The sequence below is a fragment of the Phalaenopsis equestris genome, unplaced genomic scaffold, assembly GCF_001263595.1.
Source record: "Phalaenopsis equestris unplaced genomic scaffold, ASM126359v1 Scaffold000002, whole genome shotgun sequence".
Taxonomy (NCBI): domain Eukaryota; kingdom Viridiplantae; phylum Streptophyta; class Magnoliopsida; order Asparagales; family Orchidaceae; genus Phalaenopsis; species Phalaenopsis equestris.
In genome coordinates this window covers 62,075,648-62,100,173 of record NW_018164444.1, presented here as the reverse complement: position 1 = coordinate 62,100,173, position 24,526 = coordinate 62,075,648, and the positions used below count along the sequence as shown (strand labels likewise).

Here is a 24,526-nt window from a genome sequence, read left to right as displayed (position 1 = left end):
AACATTTGTTGCCCCCCCCCTAGAAGGGTCGAAGGGTCTTCAACTGTGTTAATATGAGCACCAGAATCTCACTGTTGGTTGCAATGCCCCCCAAAACACCTGAGAAGGTTTTTCCACTTGCGAGTAGTCATCTATATTGGTTTGACCATCTGTGGGAACATTGTTGAACTGAACTGGAGTTTCATGCCCCATGTACTCTGCAGGATTTTCCTAAGGTAGGCTAGGAGTGGCTCGTCTTTCTCTGAAGTGACGACAGACTTAAGCTTCCCTAACAGTGGTTGCTCTGACAACAATCATTTGGAAGTCAGGGTACCCTGAAACTCTCTCTGTAGTGGTTCCCATGTGTCTAAAATATGAATTGCTTCCCTATCCTCTTTCATCACCAAACTTGAAACCATTGGTACTTTTTCTTTGGTAAGAGCAACCATAACCTCGAACTCCACAACAGGTAGTAGGATGACGCACTTACCATCCTTGGTGAAGGAGTAGGTGTTCATGTACTTATCTTGCTGAGTCTTGTGATTAAACTGTCACGGTCTTCCTAGTAAAAAGTGACTGGCATTCATTGATACCACATCGCACCAAACTTGATCCTACAACTGGCTCCCAATCGAAAACTTCACGAGACACCCCCTGTAAATGCTGATTTTGTTCTCATTCTTAACCATATCAGAGAGTATGGCTGGGGATGTCTCTGAGTCGTGATGCATAACTTGTCCACCATCGGTGTAGACATCACATTCTTGCTGCTACCTTTATTGATGATGTTGTTGCATACCTTTCCCTTCACAGTGCAACGAGTGTAGAATATATTTTAGTGAAACCATTATTACTCCCTCGTTGCCTCAGTCTGAAAAACTCGTCAAACCATTAGCAACATGCACTCATTTGGTGAAAGTTGATACTTTCATCATTCTCTTCAGTTGCTTCTTCGCTAACTTCCTCCATTGCATCCTGCTTTGTAAAGGATACAACTGGGCTCGTCGGGCAACTGGAGGCGATGAACCCAAATCCATGTCATTTGAAGCATTTTCTGGCTTAGACTGTAGTGGGCGTGCCATGCTTCTCCTAAACAAATCTGCTATAGAGAGAGTTTCAGACCAAATTTGCTACCCGGAGAGAATAAAAAGGTGCTAAGCAAGGCGATAAGGATAGTCATATTTCAAACAAAGCAGTTTTCTCACACATTTCAGACCAAATCTCCTAACCAAATCTGCAACTCGAAAAGTGCTAAGCAAGGCGATGTACCCAAATCCATGCTTCTCACTCTGATTGACTCTATTTTTATCCTAACCAGTTTTCTCATCTCTTTGAATTGTGCTCTTGCTAAAGTCTTCAATTGCAGGTGACTGCCTTAACTGTGGTGGTTGCCCACTCTGCTTTGTTATCTCACTACTTTTAATTGCTAAAGTCCACACGTCCCTCAGTGTCCAATAGGTTTGCAGCTAGACCGCATTACTAACGGTGAGCTTCAGACCTCCCAAATACCTGGCTATGTTGTGCTCCTCTGGCTTTGTCAGATCATATTTCAGCTTGAGCTGCATATAATAAGTTGTGTACTACACTGATAGCTATTTTTACTGCAGGTAGTGGAGTTTCAAGAAATTATCCTGGCGGTAGTGCGGGGGTAGATACTGTCGCTGTATCACCTTCTTATTCTCTCCCAAGAAATGATTCTATAATATACTTTTCTCTATTTCTCTCTTTAGGTTCTCTCACCATAAATAAACATTCTTTTTCGTCTTGATGGCGGCGAGCTTTACTCTTATGTCATCGGACACCTCTTTGTATTCAAAGATCCGCTGAATAACTTGCATCCACTCAAGGAAATCATCTGGATCGATTCTCCTCTTGAAGTCCAATAGGTTCACCTTCATTCCTAGATCTTTGTATCCTTCAATAGACACATAATCTTTGTATCTTTTAGCAGACACCTCATCTTTGTATCTTATAACAGACGCCTCATCTTTGTATCCTCTAACAGGCATGTCACCTTTGTATCTTGCAACAGTCAAAACAGTGTGATCTGATTTGTGGGATGCTAGAAACTCTAGGATAGGATTAAAAGGGCCGCACAGTAGCGACAACGAAGGTGGAGGACCGAAACAACAAGGTTAGCGTGGGGGAAGGGCTTAAAAAAGAAAATCTGCAAGAAAACACCAGAAACGCTGCTGCCTTGGCGGCCTGAAGCGAGGAGAGGTGTGGCAGCGAAGTGGGAGGGACGTGAAAGGATATAGGGAAGACATGCACCACCTGGAGACAGATACAACGTAAGCACCACGTAGAACCCTATGATACAACCCTCTAAGGAAAAAAAGAGATGACGACAGTTGTCCCGTTACAAAACAAACAAAAACTAAACCTAAAATATCATAAATTCAAATATATAGTAATAGGATAACTGGGAGTGACCCAAGAGAACCGACCAACTCCACAACAATGAAAAAATGAGACATGTTCGGTCCAGGTATGAAGTTGAATACCCCTTCTTTCATGGGAGCTCTCACTCGGGATACGCCCCACATCAACATTTGTTGGAATTTGAGTATACTGTATTTGATTGCATCTGAACCTTTTTCTCACACAAGTTTTACTGCCCTAGGGCCATTGAGTAAGCCTGTATTGTGAGCTGTTCTTATTTCTATGCTATTTTATTCAGAATATGATATTTCAACTTCTCTAACTACTTATTTTGGTAGGGGCATGATCGGGCAAATCCTTATTTCGTAGTATCCAAAAAAGTGGATTTTATTTAACCTTTTCCTTGACTTTGGTTGAGAGCTGTTTTTAGTTGTCTTTGTTCTATTGAACAGCTCAAAGTCATGGTGCTTTCTGTCTCTACATATTTTCATTTTTAACCTCTCATAGTAATTGTTTTGTATGTTCTTTCTTGCTTACAAGCCCCAATCATTCTCTTATATGCTATATCAGCAGTCTTGACTGTTTCCAATATTTAATGTTTGGAATGCTAATTAATAATAGGAAGCCTATTCTCATTTCCTAGCGTATTTAAGTTTATTTTGTATTATTATTAAATAGTAGTGAATATCCAGTAGCTGCATGTGCACACTTTGCCTTCAATTTATGCCTTAACCTTAAATCTTCCCACGCCATAGGAAAGGAATGTTGGTCCTGGGTTGGTTGCTAATAAGCTGCATGCTATGAGGTACTTGGTCATCCAGCTAGTGCTGCAGATTCTCCTTTATCCAGATGACTTCTCTGAGGCTGCATTGGATTTTGTGGCATGCTGCAAAAAGGTTTTCCCTTCCACTGAAAACAGTGATTCCTCAGAGGAGGAAGATGCATTTGATGATAATGATATGCCAGAGCTAATGGATGTCTTAGTAGAGACGTTGCTGTCAATCTTACCTCGCTCTTCTGGTCGGATGTGTTATGTTGTTGAACAGGTTTGTTTTTTTGTTACCCCTTATATTGTTAAATAGTCAATTATGATGCTCATTTGTTCTTCTCCAGGTTTTCAGGTTCTTCTGCAGTGATATAACCGATTACGGGCTCCAACGTATGCTGCGTGTTGTGAAGAAAGATCTAAAACCTCTCCGGCATCCTGTTAGTAGTGATGGTGATGATGATGATGATGATGAAGATGATGATGTTCTTGGGATAGAAGACATTGATGAGATGGAGGAAGTTAAGGCTGATGAGATGAGTGTTGGTGAAGAGCATAAAGATGATTCTAAGGAAATGGAGAATGGTGGAGAAACAACTAGTAGTAATGGAGATGAATCAGATGAAGCTGAGGTGGCTGGCGTGGAATGCAAGGAAAACATTCACAGAAGTAGCAGAGATGAGCCTTGTAAAATAGTTAAAGCTGTTGGAGATGAAGATGATGATGCCAAGAGTGAGGCTTCTGACGACTCTGATGGTGGCATGGATGATGATGCTATGTTTCGCCTGGATGCTTACCATGCTCAGTTGCTTAAAGAACGAACTGGAAATGACAACGCCTTCTCCCAGTTGATCTTATTCAAGCTTCGTGTTCTGTCACTGTTGGAGATATATGTACAAAAGTATCCAGGTATACATGTTATTGTTTCCTTGGGTGTGGCATCTTTTGATTTTTAGAGGTTGTCTAGTTAGCTAATTACTTAGATAAGGATCAGTGGAAAGAACGGAGGAATTTCTTTAATATCAGAAGCGTTTCTTCCTCAAATAATTTGTTTAAATATTTGAAAGTTTTCCTTTTTGTTGAGACAATTATTCAATTATTCTGCTTTCATTTTTACAATCTACTAACCAAAAATATGTTGCATGTCCTGGATATCTAAATCAGAGTTATTTAATTTCTATCAGTTTTTTTTTTTTAACTTAGCTAATCTATTGTCCTTTTCTTTCAAACAGGCAAATCCCATGTGCTGGCCATTTACTCTTGCTTAGTACAAGCATATTCAAAATACCATGGCGTGGGTGGAAATGAACAACTTGGACAACGCATTAATGGAATTTTGCAGAAGAAAATAATTAAGGGAAAAGACTATCCAAAAGATGAAGACATCCCACTTGATACTCTTGAGAAACTGTTGGATAAAAGTCTGAAAACAGCTTCACGATCTCGGGTTAAGGATATATCGTCTCTGGCACAGGCCTCTGCATTTTGGCTGCTAAAAATTGTGAACTCTAGAAATTTCTCTGAATTACAACTTAGCAGCATTACACAAATTTTTGAGGGTTTACTTGTAGATTACTTTAATAATAGGAATTGTCGCTTGAAATCTGGGTTCATAAAAGAGATAATTAGGCGGCAACACTGGCTTGGTCTCAAGCTCTTTAGATTCCTTTTAGGCAAATGTGCAACTACAAAATCAGAATTCCGACGAATAGAAGCTGTGGATATGGTGGATTGCATTATAAAGTCAGTGATCCCAAGTAGCAAGGTTGCAAGAGATAAAGAAGCAATCAGTAAATCTTCTAAACTACTGAAAGCACACCTACCTGAGCTGTGCGATTTAATTCAGCAGTTGCTAACCAATTTTCCAGGAAAGCAGTCCCGGCGTGCCGAAGTTAGACGGTTTTGCACCAGGATCTTGCAAGCTGTTTCCATACTTAACCTGAAGAAATCATTTCGTAAGGCCATGAAGCCAGAGGGTATTTCTCTTTGTGAGTTGCATCTTGGAAACACCTTCCTTTCCTTCCAAGCGCTGTGAATGTGAAAGTAAATGCTGAGTCAAGGAATACAGAAAATTCAGAGTGCAACCCAAGCAGTCTGAGAAGAGATAACTTCGGTCATTTGTGATTTTGTCTATTATAGAGCTTGCTTAGCACTTTCCATCAATAATTAAGGATCGTCTCATCCAGGTCTGGTATCGATACCAATGGAGTTGTATGTACTGATCTCTTTACCCCTTTCGGTTGTGATTTAATGCCTTAATTTTTTACTTACACTGAAGTTTGTCCGCTGTATCATAAATATTGTTCTGATTTCTTGCAGATATCAATGTTGCTGAGAGTTTTTGATTTGTTGGCTCTCCCAATGCAGTTAGTTTTCAGTATGGTGGCTCACACTGATTCAAAAGACCTGAATAATGAGTTCTATAGTGTTTGCAAGCGGAAGAGGGAACCTTTAATGTTATAATGCATTCTATTCTTATTTATGTTTCTTTATATGTCGTAGTTACAGAATGGTCAAATCTTTTACTTTTAACGGCCGTTCTGTTTTAAGATTTATTAATTGCTCAGTAAACTTGCTTTAGAGAAAAGATATTCAATTAGCATCCTTTTAAACGAATCATGAATTTGTTTTTCTGATCCTAATACAAACCAGGAAAGTATTTCAGAATTTCTCTTCTATCTTTTTTGTTTATTATTTGTGATCTATAAACACAACAAACCAAATTTCTCCAACCATTGATTGAACTTCATGCGTGAGAGCAGGAAGATGCTTTGGGACTTTCTAACAAATCCAATATATTTACTAATTTTTTCTGCTGATTGATATGCATATTGATTGTTCTTCATGCGTGATCCATTGATATATTCGTGGTTGACTACTTTTTTTGGCTTTAATTGAATGATTTTTAGTTTTGCTTCTCTGTTTTTTATTTATTTGAAAATATATAGGTGCTGAAAAACAACATGTAGTTCTTCTTCAACTCAGAATTATTTGTGCATCATAAGTATTTCTACAGTCAATCGAAGGAATTAAAGAGCATTGTGAGCCCATCCTCTTCATTTTTTTTTAATTTTTGCTCTTTGTAATCTAATATAATACATGCATATATATATATATATATATGTCTTTTAGTGTATAAGTAATCTTATTTTGAATTTTAAATTGTACAAGATTGCTAGTTGAACCATTAAATGTGTAAAAATATCATTTTTTTTGCCACCTTAAGGTAAGTAGTGACTTTTATTAGAAGATAAACATACTTTTTTGTATTAGGGGTGTTATTCTTACTATTTTTACTAGATTTATAATTTTATAAGATTGTTAGTTATGTTCTTACAACTTCGATTTTAATTATTATTTTTTCACTTGTTATGAGCTTCAATTGTTGCTCTTAATAAACCACTTTCCCTCACTTTACTTTTATGAAATGACATGTAAATTTGGATCACATGCCTCTTTGAAGTATAATATTTTTTATACTATACCTGCAAAAAATTTTGTATGCTTGTGTGTGATTGCATGCAGATCGGTGAAACTTTTTGGGATATTGTCCAGACGTGTCGACGGGCATACAAAGTATGATTTTATAGGAAAACGGTGGTTTTATTTGGTTGGTTTTGACTTTTTTGGTTTCATGGTGTTTTTTAAAATCAACTATATAAATATACATTAAAATTGAAAATAAAAAGACTCGATCACATTTGAAATGACTGTCTGTTTCCTTTAATAATTGAGCACATTTTGTTTACAACTCTTTATTGTCTTATTATCCTACATATGCATATAACAATCGTTCCTATTTGTTGTTCATACTAAATGTCTCATTTTTGTCATCATTTATGCTTTAATAATTAGTTGTTTCTTATTGAGTTTGTTTGTCAAACTCACTCATTGATATTTTCGCCTAGCATATTCTATTCAATCAGTAATAGAATCATCTCAGTCGGAGCATACTTTTCAGTTTTAAGTTTCATATTTTGATATTTAGTTATTGTAATTTTCTTTTTTGGTCCGGGTAATTCTCTATTGTCATTTCAGTTTTGATTCAATCACTTTTTTGCTTTTCATTCAACTATATCAATGGACTATTAATTATATATTAAAATTTATAATTATTTATTTATTTATTCTTGTTATTATTTGCATGCAATCTTCATTTTAAAAATATAAAACATGTTTAATTTATTTCATGACGTCTGGCATTGTCAGGGTGTGCCACCTTTTGAACTCAGGTTGTGATAGACAATAAATATGGATCGACTTGTTCAGTCAAGTAGACCCCACAATCTTCTTGTAATAGATCTATCTCAATCGTACTCTTCTTTTCTTGATCGTTAGATATCTTTAAGGACTATACATTTAGGGCTATAAAAAAGTTTATTGTTCAAGAACATTGTGTTCGACTCGCTATGTAACTCGTGTTCGATTCGTACTTCAAAAGAGTCAAACGCATTTTTTTTAGCCCTGTTTAGTTGAATGCGAACAAACATTTATTCGATCGTTTTCGCTTGAATTAATTAAATAATATTTAAAAGTTAAATTAATGAAATCTTGTTATATAATAAATTTGTTTTATAAATATGAAAACTAAATTTTAGATTTTGGATATTTACTTAGAGAATCAAAAGAAAAAAAAAAATTTATGCATAAAATAGTTGGTGCAGGAATAATAATGTGCAATAAAAAATAAAATATAAAAATTTGTGTTATAAAAATTGTATTAAATATAAAAGCTAGTGAAATTGGAAAAATATAAGGTAGTTCAAGGGAGTCTAAGAGAACAATTGGTTACGCTAAAAAAATTACTTTTGGTGATTTTTATAATTGATACGCCACAAACAAATTTTCATTATCCGACACAAATCTCGAAGCTTGACACAAATTTTGCGTTGATATTTTGAGTAACAAACATTCAAATCTTAATAAAACATCATTCAGAGCTCCGATTTCAACAAACTTAGAGTCAAACTGACTGGCTCGATGAGACGAACCTAATGATATAGAAACTAATCCAATTTGAGTCAAATCAAGCCGAGATCAAGTCATTAAACCACTCTTTAAAGATTTCCGGACAAATTATGATGGTCAAATGGATGCCGACACTAGCAAGCCTACACCCGAACCAAGCGTCTCGATAAGACGAACACAACGAGCCCAAAATCACTTAATTGGTATGCCACAAATAAATTTTCATTATCCGACACAAATCTTGAAGCATGACATGAATCTTGCATTGATATTTTGAGTAAGAAACATTCAAATTTTAATAAAACATCATTCAGAGCTGCGATTTCAACAAACTTAAGAGTCAAACTGATTGGCTCGATGAGACAAACCTAATGATATATAAACTAGTCTAATTCGAGTCAAATCAAGCCCAAATCAAGTCATTAAACCACTCTTGAAAGATTTTCGGACAAATTAGGATGGTCAAATGGATGCCGACACTAGCAAGCCTACACCCGAACCAAGCGTCTCGACAAGATGAACACAACGAGCCCAAAATCACTTAATTCATACATCTTTAAGGCACTTAAATGTCCATCAAATGTTGTATGATCGAAAGAAGTTTTCTGGATCATCCGATCAAAATGGTTCATATTCCTGCATTAATTGCACCCAGAACACTATAAATAGACCTCCACCTCTCACATGAGGGAAGACTGAAGCCTAGAGAGAAAGCCTAAGACCTTGAAGAGGAGTTGCAACACATCATAATCGTCTACTGCCCCCAACCGACGTCGTCGACAGCCCCTGACCGTCGTCGCCGTCGACCGCAGCCGACCTCTGTCGGCCACCACTGACCATCGTGACCACCACCAACCGTGCGTCATCTCTCAATGTTATAACTTGGAAAATCTAGTGATCATTTCTCGTTTGTAGGGCAAGAGCTCATAACTACGGTCCATGTGCCAACAATGACCTGTGTGGTCATCAATTCATGCAGATCCTGACTTCAGCCCACCTCAATGACCTACATCGTTCACAGCTATTATAGCTCCCGATTCTGACCCCCGCTGCCTACAGACGTTATCCATACTTGCTCTAACGACTTAAGTGGTCATCGGCTCATGTAGCTCCCGAATTTGCCCCCCTACGACTTACATGTGTCATTCACCCTCGCCTCTACGACCTACATGGCTCAAAGCTCGTGCAGCTCTGGAATCCGACCCCCGCAACCTACGAATGTCGTTCATACTCGTCACTACGTTCTATGTGGTCCACAACTTCCGCAACTGCTTACTACAGTTTCTCTCGTCAATCAATGCTTCTAGAGCAACCATCTACAACACTCACGATGAACTAGTACCTCCACAAAAATTAACAATGACCCTTGCAACCTGCTGTTGCCAAGAACTGCAACCAGATTATAATTATATAACTTTGTAATTTCATCTTCTCTAATTTAGGAGAAGAATGGACTTGTATACTCATCATTCATAGTGGATTACTTCAACTGGGCTAGGTCTCGTAGTTTTTCCCTCTTTCAAGAGTTTTCCACATAAAAAGTTTAGGCGTTCCATTTTGCTTACTTCTCTTCTTTTATCCGTGTGTGTTGAATTCTCGTGTAACACTAAGATGATAATTCATTACTTTACTGCCACAAATTTTCTAGCACGCATCTGTTTGGCGTAGTATGTGGGAAGTGAAGTCCCGTTCGACATTGTCTTCAACTCTAAGACACTGAGTCTCTACTCCCTTTCCCAATGATGTACGTCATCCAACTGGTGAATGAACCTCCTTCACGTCTTGAAGATCATCTCCAAAGCATTCTTTCAGGTTATGGGGAAACCTTCATTACAGTTTCGAAAGGTTGTTCATGTCAACATCTCAGACACGATTGTAGTAGGGTTGTCTTCTCACATCTTATTCAGACACAAAATATTTCACAACTTCTTCCAAGCTGGGGGCAACCTTCACTACAGTCTCGAAAGGTCGTTCATGTTAACTTCCCGGGCACATCTGTGGTGGGGAAGTCATCTCACATTTCATTCAGATTACAAGTCTACGAGAATCACTCCTGTATTGGGGGGGCAATCTTCACCGCAAATAACACTTCCCCAGCGCCTCCTCATCAAATTGAAGTTTTTCTTCAACTAAGTCAAGAAGTTGGTCTCTTCAATGCTCGATACATGAGTTATTTTACAATCTCACATAGAAAACACCCACGCTTAGGCAAAAGATTCAAAAGCATCAACTAACAGGTTGTCAAACATTTTTCTATAATATGACTACAACAATATTTTCAAAAAAACATGTGATCCATTGCGATCTACGCCCAAATCTCAAGAAACGCAGAGCACCTCTGACGTCTCATTATAGGCTTAATCAATCTCAAGGGGGCTTGATTCGATCTCGTCCATTACAGGGTACAATCGACAAGCAAAAGCTTTGACATACAACCTCAGATAGGTCAAAAATCTTTGGTGGATTTCCTTCGACCTCTTCCATAATAGGTTACGGTCGTCAAGCAAAAGCTTCGACCTACAACCTAAGATAGGTCAACCATCCTCAGTGAATTTCACATGACTTTGTTACGGGTTAATACCGTTGAGCATCTTCGGTTATACAACTCAGAATTGGCCTTACATTTTCAATGAATTCTCCTTTCAACCATGCACCTTTGAGTCAATCTCAAAAGGCAAGAACATATAAGAAGCTATCATACCGCTGGAAGACGAGCCCAAGAGGGTCTTCATTGAAAAATGTCAGAATCCTACGAGCCTTAGAATGTACCAATTATAGCTTCTACAAGACGTAGGTCTGAGAGGGCACAACCTACGAAGGCTGAACCACAAAAGGTATTTGATTCTTCATTTTATAAAAAAATTATGTGCTAACTTTAATTGCAGAACTTTGCACAACTAAGAAGTCACAAAAATCGTAGAAGAAACAAAGAAATATATTATCATTTTCTACAAATGCCACATGAGATGATAAAAATATGCTACAAAGACCAACATATAATTGTACAAGAGTTACAACAAATCTGCCATCTTCAAGTAGAGTTGGCACTTCCTCCCCAAAATTTCAGTATTTCTGAAGTTAATCAGGGCGTCTCCAAATATCGCCACCACATAAGCATGAAATTTCTCCCTCAAAGCGCAACATAAAATCTACAACATTTCTTCATCTCCTCTGAAATGTACAACATAAACATGAAAGAAAATCTCGTTGTTTGTCTGCTACGTATGATAGAGACGACTTTCTTCTTTACTGCAACAAGAGAGAAGATTCTGTTGTTTTCCTGCTACTTAGGACGGGGACGAATTTCCTCTTCACAACAACGAGAAAGAAGATCTCGTTATTGCCTGTTACGCAGGGCGAAGACGACTTTACTTTTCACTGTAACTCAGCACCGCAACTATGCACCATAACTCGACACAACATCTATGTGTCACAACTTGACACCGCAACTCTGCACCATAACTCAACATCGCAAATCTGCATTGCAACTCTTCACCGTGATGCATGATGACTTTATTCTTTTTTGGAAATCAAGGGTCTCAGATGATAGTATTGAACTCAACGCGTCGTCACGATGCCCTGCCGCAACGCGTTGCCCGGCGCTCTGTCGCGATGCATCGCCATGATGCAACGCTGCAACGTGTCGCCGTGATGCATGGCCATGATGCAACGCCGCAACGTGTCGCCGTGACTCCCCGCCGCGATGCTCCACCATGATGCACCACTGCAACTTATTGCGTCACCGAGACGCCCCGTCTCATCGCCGCTACTTCCCTTCTCGTCATCGCAAAGCCCTGCCACGACGAGTTGCTGCAACGCCCCTTCCCACCACAACGAGTCACCACGAATCTTCGCCGCAACGCGTTGCCGCGACTCTACCCCACATCTCCCTCTCTACCCTCTCTTTTAGACATATTTATAGGCTCAAAAAGTGTTTTGGTCATTAAATGTTCATTATTATATAAATTTCGAAAGAAATGTAAGCATTAAATGCTCATTAAAAAAATGACATTTCATTTTTTCATAAAAAAAGAGACTTTTCATATTCCCATAAAAAAGAAACTTTTCATGTTCCCATAAAATTTAAAAAAAATAAAAAATACAACTTTGCCTCGACAACTTTAAACTTGAGACAATTGGCTTGAAGCAACAAGACTAACCAAATAAACAGCCATTAAATTCTTCATTGTATATAAAGTTATATTATTCCTACTTACATTTAAAAGATAATAAATTATAATAAATTTATTTAAATGTATGGCTCACAAAAATGAAAAACTTTGGATATCAATATTTTAGAACAACGAAGTTAGACTTGCCCAGAAAATAGAGGAGCAACTGATACGCCACCAACAAATTTTCATTATCCGACACGAATCTCAAGGTAATATTTTTAGCAAGAAAAGTTCAAATCTTGATAAAACATCATCCAGAGCACCGACTTCACTGAACTTATAATCAAACTGACTTACTTGATAAGACGAGTCTAATGATATAAAAACTAATCTGATTCGAGCCAAATCAAGTCCAGATCAAGTCATTAAACCTCTCTTGAAAGATTGTCGGACAAATTTGGAAGATCAAACAGATGTCGACACTAGCAAGCCTACACTAGAATCGAGTGTCTCAACAAGAAAAACTCAATGAGCCTAAGATCACTCAATTCATATATCTTTAAGACACTCAAATGTCCATCAAACGATGTATAATCAAAGGAAGCTCTCTGGGTCGTTCGATTAAAATGATTTATATTCCTGCATTAATTAAATCATGAACACTATAAATAGACCCCCACCCCTCACATGAGGGAGGGCTGAAGCTTAGAGAGAGAGTCTGAGGTCTTGAGATGGAGCTGCAGCTTAACATCGCCGTTGACTACCGTAACCGCCGTCGACCTCCGTCGCCCACCACCAACCGATCATCGTCACTCAATGTTATTATTTAAAAAATCTAGTAATCATTTATCATTTGTGGGGCAAGAGCTCATCACTACAATCCATGTGTCAACAATGACCTACGTGGTCATCAATTCATGCAGCTTCTGACTCCGACCCCCGCAGCCTACGGGCGTCACTAATATTCGCCCCAATGACCTACATGGTTCGCAGCTCTGTAGCTCCCGACTCCTGCCTCCGCCGCCTACTGACGTCATTCATACTCGCTCTAACGACATACGTAGTCATCAGCTCATGCAGCTCCCGACTTTGGCCCCCTATGACCTATTTACATCATTCATACTCTCCTTTAAGGCCTACAGATTTTTCACCTTTCAAGAGTTTTTTATGTAAAAAAACGAGGTGTTTCCTTTTGCTTACATCTCTTCCTTCATGTGTGTGTGTTAAATTCTCGTGTAACACTAAGATGATAATCCATCACTCTACCGCAACAAATTTTCTAGCACACATCAATAATAGATTAGATACGAAAAAAGGTAAAAAATGTATGTATAAATTAACCAAATAAAGAAAAATATAAAGATTTAATTCAAGTTAAGTGCATCAAAGTTGAAAATAAAAATTGTTTTTTTTAGAGGAAGATGAAGTTTTGGAAAATATAATTGACATTAGTTAATATCGTTACTAAATGTTTTGTTTTTCTCGTCACATTAGTAAAAAAAATTGAGGATGCTTTAAAAAACCCAAGGGTAGAAATCAGTAGGTCCTAATGATATCTCTATTGAAGTGTGAAAATACTTAAGAAATTTGGCATTTTCTTGGCTTACTAAACTATTTAATATTATTTTTTAAATAAAAAAAAAAGATGACTAAGGAGTGGAGGAAGAGAATTTTGATCCCATTTTTAAGAATAATGGGGATACACAAGAGTGTGCAAGTCATAGAGGAATTATGTTGATGTGTTATACTTTAAAATTATGAGAAATGATAATTGAACATATGTTAAAACATGATACAAGGATTTCTCATAATCAGTTTGGATCTATGCCAAATAGGTCTGAGATGGAAGTTATACATTTATTGAGAGATTTGATGGAGAAGTACAAAGAGAAAATGAAGGTTCTACATATGATTTTTATTGATTTAGAAAAAGCTTGCGATAAGGTTCCAAGAGAAATTATTTGGAGATTTTTAGAGACGATAGGCGTTTATATGACTAATATTGAAGTCATTAAAGATACTAGAATTATTACTTGCGTTCGAACAGAAGGAGAATTGACCAAGTATTTTCCTATTTCAGTTCAATTACATCAGAGATCAGCTTTAAACCCATATCTTTTTGCTCTAGTTATGGATGCTCTTACTGGACATTTACAGGAGGTTGTACCTTAGTGTATGTTTTTCATTGATGATATCCTTCTTGTGGATAAGATTAGAGAAAGTGTTCAGGAAAAAAACTCAAATTATGGAGGTCTATGTTGGAGTCTAAAGGCATTTGCTTGAGTTGATCTAACTGAATACATGGAGTGTAATTTTAGTGGTTGTAGCTCTAATGACAGAGTCGTAACTTTGGATAATTAAATCATTAAAATGTTTGAATATTTTAGATATATCAGGTATATTATTCAAAGTGATTGTGATATAGATGGGGATGTTATTAGTAGAATTCAAGTTGTTTTATGGAAAAAGTGAATTGGGTCTGATTATATTGCACTTTAAAGAAGTGCCACTTGAGGATTAAGTATTTAAGTATATATATATATATATATGGAGAAGAAAAATTAGAAATAAACGTTATTAAAAAAAATTCGATAAATCGTCACGAGGACGGCAGTGGAGTCGAATGAGCCGACGGCACGTGACAAAACTGGCCGGCATACCAAAAATGGCGGCCTCCTGAATTTCCACATTAAGCTAATTTTATTCCCACCCTTTTTCTCGCACAGTCGAAGCGAAGAAAAATGGAATAGAATAGCAGCTCGGAACCCTACAGATCTTTCGAAGAAGAGTATCGCAGGCGTCTTATTCTTCTGGATTAGGACTTATCGGAGTGTATTTGGCAGCTGTGGATTCTAGTGGCTGCTCATTGTACGGTTCGGATTCACGGAGAGCGGTGTTCATGGAAGGCGGGTTGTTGTCTCGACAGTGTTGGGCTAGGGTATGGTCGAATTGAGGCATTCGTTCTTGCATGCTGGGGAAATTAGAGGTTCTGGTGGCTCAATCTTTGTTTGGGTTTCTAGGGCTTCTGTGGTGCGAGCTGGATAGAAAATGTTCTACTCGCAGTTTATATTGGATAAGAAAGGGCCTTTGGGTACGATATGGATCGCAGCTCATCTCGAGAGGAAGTTGAGGAAGAATCAGGTCGCGGATACTGATATCGGCTTGTCTGTAGGTTGGTATCTTTCAGTTCTGTTAGCTGCTTCGTTTGCTTTGTGATGAATGTGTGTAGAAATTTGTATTAGTTTTTTATTCTTTTTGCAAAAAATGGTAGTTTAGAGGTTCTTTTTGGTAGGGTTGAAGAATAGGTTTAATTCATGCTGCCTGCCGAAGCTAGTGAATGCCAGTGGCTCAATTGGCGGAAGTCGTAAATTTTTCTTTAATCATGTGTTTGTTCAAAATGGTTTCAAAGTGTAAAGCGAAATATGATGTACAAGGTATCATTTTGTATTTCAATGGTAGTTTCTTTGCCACACAATCCATTGCATAAGGTGCCAGCGCAAAATAAAGCGATGCTTTGGCTAAGTAAAAGATTATGATTTGTTTAAATTTTAGGAAAGTTAACCTAGCAACTCTTGTAAAATATTGATTTATCAAATCCAGAGTGTTAAGTTTATAGTTAAATTTGGTTAAATATTGACAAACCCTTTGATGGTCCTTTACAGGATTTAAAGTTTATTTGATAAGACACATCATTAAGCTTAAACAATTAAAAAATCACCTTCAAAAAGCAGCACACATATGTAAATAGAATAATATTCGATAATATGTTATAAGGAATAAATTCAATATTAATACATTATTGGCAACATGTTTGGTAAAAAAACTGCCAAAGCCTCCCTTTCAATTTAAAAAGAATGAAATACTTATTTGTTATGATAAAATTCACAATCAAAGTAGGCATTACAAAGAAATATTTATAAACTAACAAATAGATACAAAAAAAAAAAGAAATAATTTAAGTCTTGTACGAAGTAGCTAGCAAGTTATCCAATTCAATGCCAAGTTTATCTTCAAAACTATCCACATCGCCAACATCAAGAATTGAAAGAAGCAAATTGAACTCCACCAGCTATTCAATTTTGGAAGACGGTTGAGTGGTGCTCATCTGACTTCATGGTGAATCTAAGTATCTTGGCTGGAATAAGAGGAGTAATGGAAAAACAGACTACTGTTAGAGGAGGACAAATAATATAGCCAAGTAAATAATGATAACGAGAAGGGGAAGGGCTAAAAAGTTTCCCACAGTGATAGGAGGAAGGCGGAACTCATGATGAGATGCGAACAAAGCATTAGAGAAGAAAATGGATTAATCGTAGATCCTCTAAATGTTTCTATTAGCAAGCATTCTTGGTTTATTACATCTTTTTGCTAATACTATTTGATAGCCGTTATAATGCTTTGCTTATTGTTTTAGCAACTAATTTAGCAAGAATAATACACCATAGTTAGTTTTAAGATAATGTTCTCGAAGTAAAAATATAATCTCTAATAGAGGCTTATTATAGTTTCATCATTTCGGGTTGTCATGATTCACTTAAGTAGATCACTTCCCGTTGAAGGATTTTTTTCAATGGCTAAAGTTTGCTTCAATTAAGAAAAACTTGTAGACTTAGGGCAGAAGCTTGTGAATGGAACAATTTTTAGTCAAATTTGTCCAGCGAAGGGTTTCATGCTTTATAGATTACATTTTATGGTAACATTTATAGTCTTAGCCTTTGAGGAGCATCGACTATAATTATAATATAGTGGAATCATTACAATTAAGATAACAACTTGGTTGAATGGCACTTATATCATCATGCTAGCTTGAGATTTATTAGTGTGATTGTGCGAAAGCACCTGATATAACATTGATTTTTTGCCAGTTTCGGTCAAAATTAAAATCAACATTACTGGCAAAACGATTTTTTGCCAGTAATGAGATCTGAGAGGTCTTTTCATAATATTATCTTATCCAATTATGAGATTTTTTAACAGAGCTCCTCATTGGGGAATAACTCAGGGCAATTTACTTAATTAAACGTACGAAGCATAGATTTGTTTGAAATCTATATTGTTTTAATTTGCAATAGTTATGCTATCATAGGGGTGAAGGCATGCTTATTTTTAGCATTTTTATGATGATTTTGATTATTGGAACTTTGCGGGTTCCACTATGTACTCATTGAGGGTTGAAACTAGAGTTATGCCTAGTTATTGAACGTATCACTTGTCAAGGATTAGGCTCAGAGTGTTCTATAATCTTTATTTTATCATATAGATAATTGTTGGCATGCACACCTTGTCAACCCCTTAATTGTCATGTGAAGGATTGGGCCTAAAGATTGTTATACACAACCCTTTTCTATCAGCAAGGTTACCAAGGTTGTTTTCTTTTCTAAAAGTTTAAAGCAAAATTAAGCTGGAGAAAACTTATACATGAATGCTTTTCACATGAAGAGAAATTATTAAAATTTTAAAAAATCAATTAATTAAAATTTAATATTTGAATTTTAAAATTTAAACGTGAATATAATTTCAAAATCTTTTAATCATAGACTTTCTTCAATTATTCATGTGGAATGAATTTCTTTTGGTCCATTATTTGAATTGTGTGATGGCGCCATCGTGGCTTTTACCCTCATATTGAACTTTTGATTTTGGTCTGGCACCAGGGCCATAGTAATTTACTATTTGATGTTTTTCATAAAGTGTTATTGTGTTGCTTGGTTTTATTTTTTTGAAATTTACATTCTCACCATAACTAATAAAATTGTTATTTGATTCTAAATATAATAAGTTGAAACTTATATTATTTGATCAAATTTGAGTGATTTTTTTGAAACTAATAAGTTTTAATCTTTTTGGTTTATTAAATGGAACCCATAAAAATATCTCAAGTTTGTGTTTTAGTTGGATTTGAATTTTTTTGAGCGTAATGCCAAATGTCTGATCAGAGTTTATTCAATTATGAGGTTGAGGCTTCTTACAAGTGTAAATCCTCATTATGAAATACGCTCCTCCCACATAAGAGAGCACTTTTAATTAAGGAAATTTCATAGGCTCAAATTTAGCCCTAAAGCTTGTTGTTAGTTGTGTATTTAATGGAGTTATGAATGACAAAGGAAATAGAGATACAATCATACAGATTCTTAGGTTTGATCATCTTGTGTTCAACCAACTATGCCACAATCAAACGGAGTGTAAATAGAGAAATTAACAAACATTTGTATCTCCGCTAAGTTTTTGGTTGTAGATTAGATGGATGTATGCATCAAATACGTGCTTTTGAGATTACCATCAACTTGTTCATTAGCAGAGGGGTTATCATATAAATTTTAGTAAATAGTTTAGAGGCATGCATCATGGTTGCCTGTGCTTTAGAGGTATTGGACATTACCAGCTCAAAGGCATAACGTGGTTATTAGTTGCTCAAATGTTCCAATTTAACTCAAAGAAACCTGCTTAATGTACGTGCATGGTTTTTTTGTGGGTTTTGTTTTGATTAAGTGGCTTATTGTTATGGGATCCAACCAAAGATTCATTGGGGTCTACTTCATTAGGAAGGGGTGAGAATTAACTTGCTTTATTTTCCTTACTTGCTTTGTTTAGGCTTAGATTAATCATATTAGAGCTTATAACCCTTGGAAGGCCTATAACTGGGATTTATAACCTCAACGATGAGAAAAGCCTGCTAATGGTTCTTATAGCTTTACCCAATGATTGAGCTGACCCAATTAATCGATTTTATTAGTTTTTTTGATACTATGTTAACCTGATAATTGGGATGAGAATTATATCCATTAGAAGCTTTGTAAGTGGGATTTCCAACCTCGAGGGGCGATAAAAATCTATGAAGGAATTTTGATTTGAACTATCATTTTGAACTTTGACAGGAGTTTTAAGGCTTGCGACTCTACTCATTAGAGACATTTAGTGGATTATTATAACCTTAGGTTTTAAGATGAGCCTAACTTATTTTGGTGCTCCAACTTTGGAATGAGTACGAGAATGGGTTTGTTGCTCTTACTCTATAAACAGCATCTAGATTGTACCTGATCCGAGAGCTCTCAATCTAGGAATTTTGCTACTCTGGATCGAGTACTGTGATATTGCAACTTCTGCGATCACGATGAAGCCCAACTGAGCTTATTTCAATTAACAAGATTTTGTACCTTTTATGGCTTATTTCCTATTTTTTTTCTTTTTTCTTAATAGGGTTTTTGTTTGAGGGACTATTGATATATTAGATTTTTTATTTTAGGAAAATTTTTGCTATTATTATTGTGTTTGGAGATTTTTATTTTATGTATTGTACTCTCTCGAGTGATGTATCCTTTGTCTCTTATAAGTGACTTATTTGTATCTTGCGTTGATCTCATTTTTGGTGAGTTCTTTATCTCTTTTTAGAGCCTAGGATTTAGCCTTAGGTTTCCTATCGACTCTCTTAGAAGACTAGCTTGGGACTCGCACCAACTTGAAATTCGAGCCATTTCTTGACTCATCGCAGTTTCATATGGTCGGTTCTAAATCCTCAACGCTTAGTTGAGTTGATTAAAACCAGCGTGACGAAGCTTGAGTCGAGTACCCATAGGATCTAAAGGCTTAGGAAACTCTCTGTGTTGTTCGCGCACACTCACGATGCACGAATACCACAATTCACGCGTCGATGCACACAATTATCGAAATTCATATCATTTGCATCTGTAGAAGGCTTCACAATTGATCAAACTCGAATCAATTGCTGGACCGATCGATCACGAGCTATAATTTTAAGAAAATTTAAATTTGATGCTTTTTCGACCCGACCATCGATGAAGTCGTCCGGGCGACCCCAGACGAGACAACGGACCGCGCCGGCGCGTCTCGGACGTCAAATTTAGCTAGAGAGGACACCCGTTTTTGATGTGACCTCGTGCACGAGTGGAGGTGTGCGAATCAGGGAAATCTTGAATATCTTATATTATATAATTTATATATTTATATTAATATAAAGATATGAGATAGGTTGGCTGGGGATTTTATTTTCTCTAAATCCCTGGCTTGCGACAACTCTTCGACCCGTCTCTCCCTTCCCCGTGCCTAGACCCAAATCGAGCCCTACCTTGCTGCTGCCCTTAGTTCCTGCTCGTGTGACGAGGAGGACTTCGTTTCTCTCGAGATCCTCTGCCTGAGTTGCGGCTTCTCGAAACTCCTTTCGCTTCGTCTCGCTGAGCAAAAACTCATTCGCGAAAGGTTGACTTTGTGCGTTTGTTCCCTGGGTCATGAATGTGGTAACTCTCCTTCTTCCCGATAGCTCCTCTCTCTGTGTCCTTGGCTGCGGTGTGGTCTTCTTTCTGTTGGGGGTTGCTTCACCCAGGTATGTCTTGCGAGCTCTTCTCCCCACTTCTCAGCGCCTGTAAAAGTCTATGGGAGGGAGTTTCAGAGGGGTCACAAAAATTTGAAGCTTGGGGGAGGCTCTGCCAAAATTTCTTCTCGGTTTGGAGCTTTTGAACTTGGTGTTTGAGAGTTCTTTGGCTTTCTTATGTTGTTTGAAAGAAGCTAAGGCAAGTTGCTTTCTCTTCTCCTCTGTACTCTGCTCTGCTCAATAGAGGCTATGTGCTGTTTTCTTTTTTGCTCGACGGGGAATATATGCATGCAAGAGTTTAATTGTTCGGCTGGTACATCATGCTGAGGTTGCTCTTTAATTGTTAAGTTCTTAATATTTCTTTGGCTTTAGTTTAAATGTTGCATATTACTGGGCCTGTTTTAAATTCTCTATGATGTTTAACTGTAATTGTAGGCTTATCAGAAAGGCATGGTTCAATTCTTATGCATGTTCAAGCTTTTTCCTTGTGTTCTTATTAATTTTGTACCTGTACGTTGGAGTTTAAAGGCCATTTCGGCCTTGTAAGGCCATGGGTTCCTCATTGTATTGATTTAAGGTTGAAGTTCTTTTGGGAGTTTTTTTTTTTTTTTGGGCTTGGTTTTACTCTCTTGCTCCCCCCCTACTCGAAATATATGCTGAATGGAAACTTGATTTTCTTAAGGCTGTTGGGAATTCGTTTTGGGGGCCTGGTTTTGCTTCTTAATGCTGCCTCCCTGTTCGAAATATATGTTGAATGGAAAATGTGATTTTTTAAAGCTTTTTGGAGTTTGTTTATTTGTTTTTTGGGCCTTGGTTTTACTCCCTTCTGCTGCCCCCATTCGAAATATATGTAGAATGAAATAGTTGGTTTCTTGGAGGCTTTTGGAGTTTGCTTTGGGGGTTCGGTTTTGCTTCCCTGCTATCTGAAATATAAATGCATGGTTTCTCTTTTTTCTTGAGGCTTTTGGAGAGCTTTGTGTTGGGGTTTACTTGTTCTGCTGCCCCTACCCGAGAATGTTTATATGGGTTTTCTTCTTTGGGCTTGGGGCTGCCTTGCTGCTCCTACCCGAGAGCACCTGGATTGTTTTCTGCTGTTGGGGGTTGGCTTACTGTCGTTTTTTATTTGAGAATTGGTGGAGCTTTTTGGTTGCTATTGAGATGTCCTCCCCGCTTCCCTTGCCCGAGAGCTATTCCTACCCCTGGCCATGGGAATTTTGTGCTGCTTTTCGTTGAGGTGTTGCCAACTATTGAGTGTTTGTTTGGGTTCGATTTGCCCTCTTTGTTGTCCCTGCCCGTGGGCTTGTTGGATGTTTGTTGGGCTCGGTTTGCCCTCTTTGCTGTTATTGCCCGTGAGCCTGTTGGATGTTTTGTTTGGGCTCGGTTTGCCTCTTTGCTGTCCCTGGCCGTGAGCACTTGCTAGGTTTTACTTGTGTCGTTGTGTCTACGCCTCATTGGAGTTGTTGGTTTGAAACAGAATTGAGGGCTTTTCATCTTTGTGAATTGGAGTATTTTAATCTTTTTGTTTGGAAGAATTCAGATGCCCTTTTTTGAGGAACGTTTAGTTGCGACTTGGAACCTTTTGAATTGTGTCTTTCGGAGATATTTCTTGTTAGCATTGGCAAGTGTGCCCCATCTCATTGCTTGTTTGAGGAATCTCATCGAGTGAATTTTTTAGGCCAACCCTCCTACCGCTTTGGCTTTTCATTCCGTAAACTAGTTTTGGAGGTGGGTTAGTCTTCTTTTTTTATTTTTATTTCTTGCTTTTTCGGTTCACTTTCCTTGCTTCTTGGTTTAGTTTTAGACGTTTATGTCTGAAATATAAGTGCTTATATATAGCTGCAGCTATATATGAAACCATCAAACAAGGTCATAAGTTAGACGGTCTTTATGGGGTTTCAGGCCTTGATAATAAAAATATTCGGTTGTAGAGCGGAATAATATTTCATCCTTCAACATCGGGACCCCCATACCCGGGACCCGGTGAAATGTAGGATGACAATAATATTCACCGACACAAGACTAGCAGGACAACCTTATCTTTTTAGATTGTTGGCGTATCTAGCCTGACAGTGCGATCGATTTTTGGACATTTATATTTTATAAAAATGATAAGAACATGTACAATAAGAACATATACACTATTTACAAAAGTATTTTGATTACAAAATGGATATTACTTTCTCTTATATGCATGAAACCTATATGCATGCCAAAATATAAATTTTAAGTAACATAATTCGATTGTCCACTTGTCAATTGCCGGTACTGAGCTAAGGAGTACCCTCCTAAGTTGGTATTGTAGGAAACCTTTATAGTTGAATATCAGGATCTATACATACGAGTGACTGATAGTTGTTTTCGGAGTCCCTCGAGAATACCTAAATCTGAGCCTAGCCCAACCCGAATGCTTATGATTTTCTTTCTTTCCTTGGATTTTTTGTGTTTCCTACGGTTTTATGGGATCTTTGTAGATCATTCATGATTTTCTTAGGATTTTTCTTGTGTTTTCGATGGTTTTCTTTGAGTTACCGTGGGTCATTTGTCATTTTTCTCAAGTTTTTCAGGTGAAGTTTGCTCTCCATTCTTGTTTTTATAAATTCATGATTACACATTTCTTAAGTTATTTTCATTATACTCGTTTACTTGTACCTGCGACACCGACCTCATTTACAGAAGCAGCCGACTGGTCAGGCATACAAGTTTGTTTTATATATACAGTGTTTCACTTTCTTTACTGCGCACTTTACTGCATATATATACAATTCATGCTTGCGATGCTACTGTTTATTGTTTACTACGTTTCGTAGCATGTTTCCCTTTTGTTAATTATGTTGCTTCTATAGACTTGCAGGGGTCTTTTAGGATAGAGGACAATAGGACACTCGGTTTAGGAGGTACCCTATAGCGAGCCATTGACCCGATAAGCACATATTTATACACATAATAACCTCGAACATATAATTGATGTGTTAAGGAGCTTGTAGTAGTTTTTTTTCAGGAAGCGGAGCGTGGAAGTAGACGGACTGAGAGCGGCGATCGAGACCACGACAACGAGGTGTATGATGTCTCTTTAGAGTTAAGGCCCAATCGTAGGATAGTTGGGAAGTCACCGAGGTTACCCCCAGATCTGTGACATCCCCTATCTTTTACTCCGTTGACTCCTGAAAATACTATTCTTATTTTGAACCATTCCCTTTTGATTTTCTTATATTCAACCTTGGAAACTTAAACTTTGAAATCTTGAAGACAGAATCATTGTTCTTAATCGAGTCTTCTTAAGTGATTTCAGTCATTTAAAATGTAGTTAACTATATGGGTTTGATTATATAAGGAACTTAAGAATCCAACTTAATATAAACCCTATTTAATCTCTCGTATTAAATAGGGGAACTTGTCAGCTTATAAAAGATAAGATTCCGCAAATCAAACAGACGTCACAAATCTTGTAGTTTAGGTGGTTAAACCTACCAACAAGTTAGATGCATATCCTTCGGGATGGTGTACTACTTGTGATATCGCGCTTAGTCATCTAAACTATCAAATGTGTGAGATCTATTCGGTCTCATTCTTAAAAAATTAAAATATTATTTTCCAAAATAAACGACTGACATCTTGCACAGGAACATGTGATGGATCATCCTTATAGCTAGTATCTCATCATTTGCCATTCGAACCTCTATTTTTCTGTCAAGAGAACGACCCAACAATGCTTGTCCTCATCCAAATATTGTTGAACTCGCATATTATCGTTTTCTTGCCATGCCATAACTACCTACTTTCTAAATCCCCTTCCTAAACACCTTTTAGGAGTTCTATAATGATATCATTTGGTATAGCTCGACAAACTTTAGTTTTTTGAGGATTTTATTTTTCTTGTCCCAACCCAAAATTTCAAAAAAAACCACTATATACCAATCATTCCTACCGCAATTCTTAGCTCAAATCTTAAGTTTTCAAAATTTAACATTATTACGCGCCCCGCACCCCTTG

At 37.2% G+C, this 24,526-nt stretch overlaps 2 protein-coding genes across 4 annotated transcripts in view; both read left to right on the top strand.

Moving 5' to 3' along the window:
• Positions 1 to 5,682, top strand: part of LOC110021358 (myb-binding protein 1A) — a 22,620-nt gene extending 16,938 nt beyond the window's left edge. For both annotated transcript variants that reach the window (XM_020719829.1, XM_020719822.1), the window contains exons 7-10: positions 3,117 to 3,407; positions 3,475 to 4,036; positions 4,360 to 5,338; positions 5,447 to 5,682. In XM_020719829.1, the coding sequence (XP_020575488.1) occupies positions 3,117 to 3,407; positions 3,475 to 4,036; positions 4,360 to 5,162 (1,656 nt within the window). In that variant the 3' untranslated portion in view covers positions 5,163 to 5,338; positions 5,447 to 5,682. The remainder of the gene's footprint in view (positions 1 to 3,116; positions 3,408 to 3,474; positions 4,037 to 4,359; positions 5,339 to 5,446) is intronic.
• Positions 5,683 to 14,879: 9,197 nt separating this feature from the next.
• LOC110024393 overlaps positions 14,880 to 24,526 on the top strand; it is a 42,689-nt gene continuing 33,042 nt past the window's right edge. For both annotated transcript variants that reach the window (XM_020724444.1, XM_020724365.1), the window contains exon 1: positions 14,880 to 15,382. In XM_020724444.1, the coding sequence (XP_020580103.1) occupies positions 15,259 to 15,382 (124 nt within the window). In that variant the 5' untranslated portion in view covers positions 14,880 to 15,258. The remainder of the gene's footprint in view (positions 15,383 to 24,526) is intronic.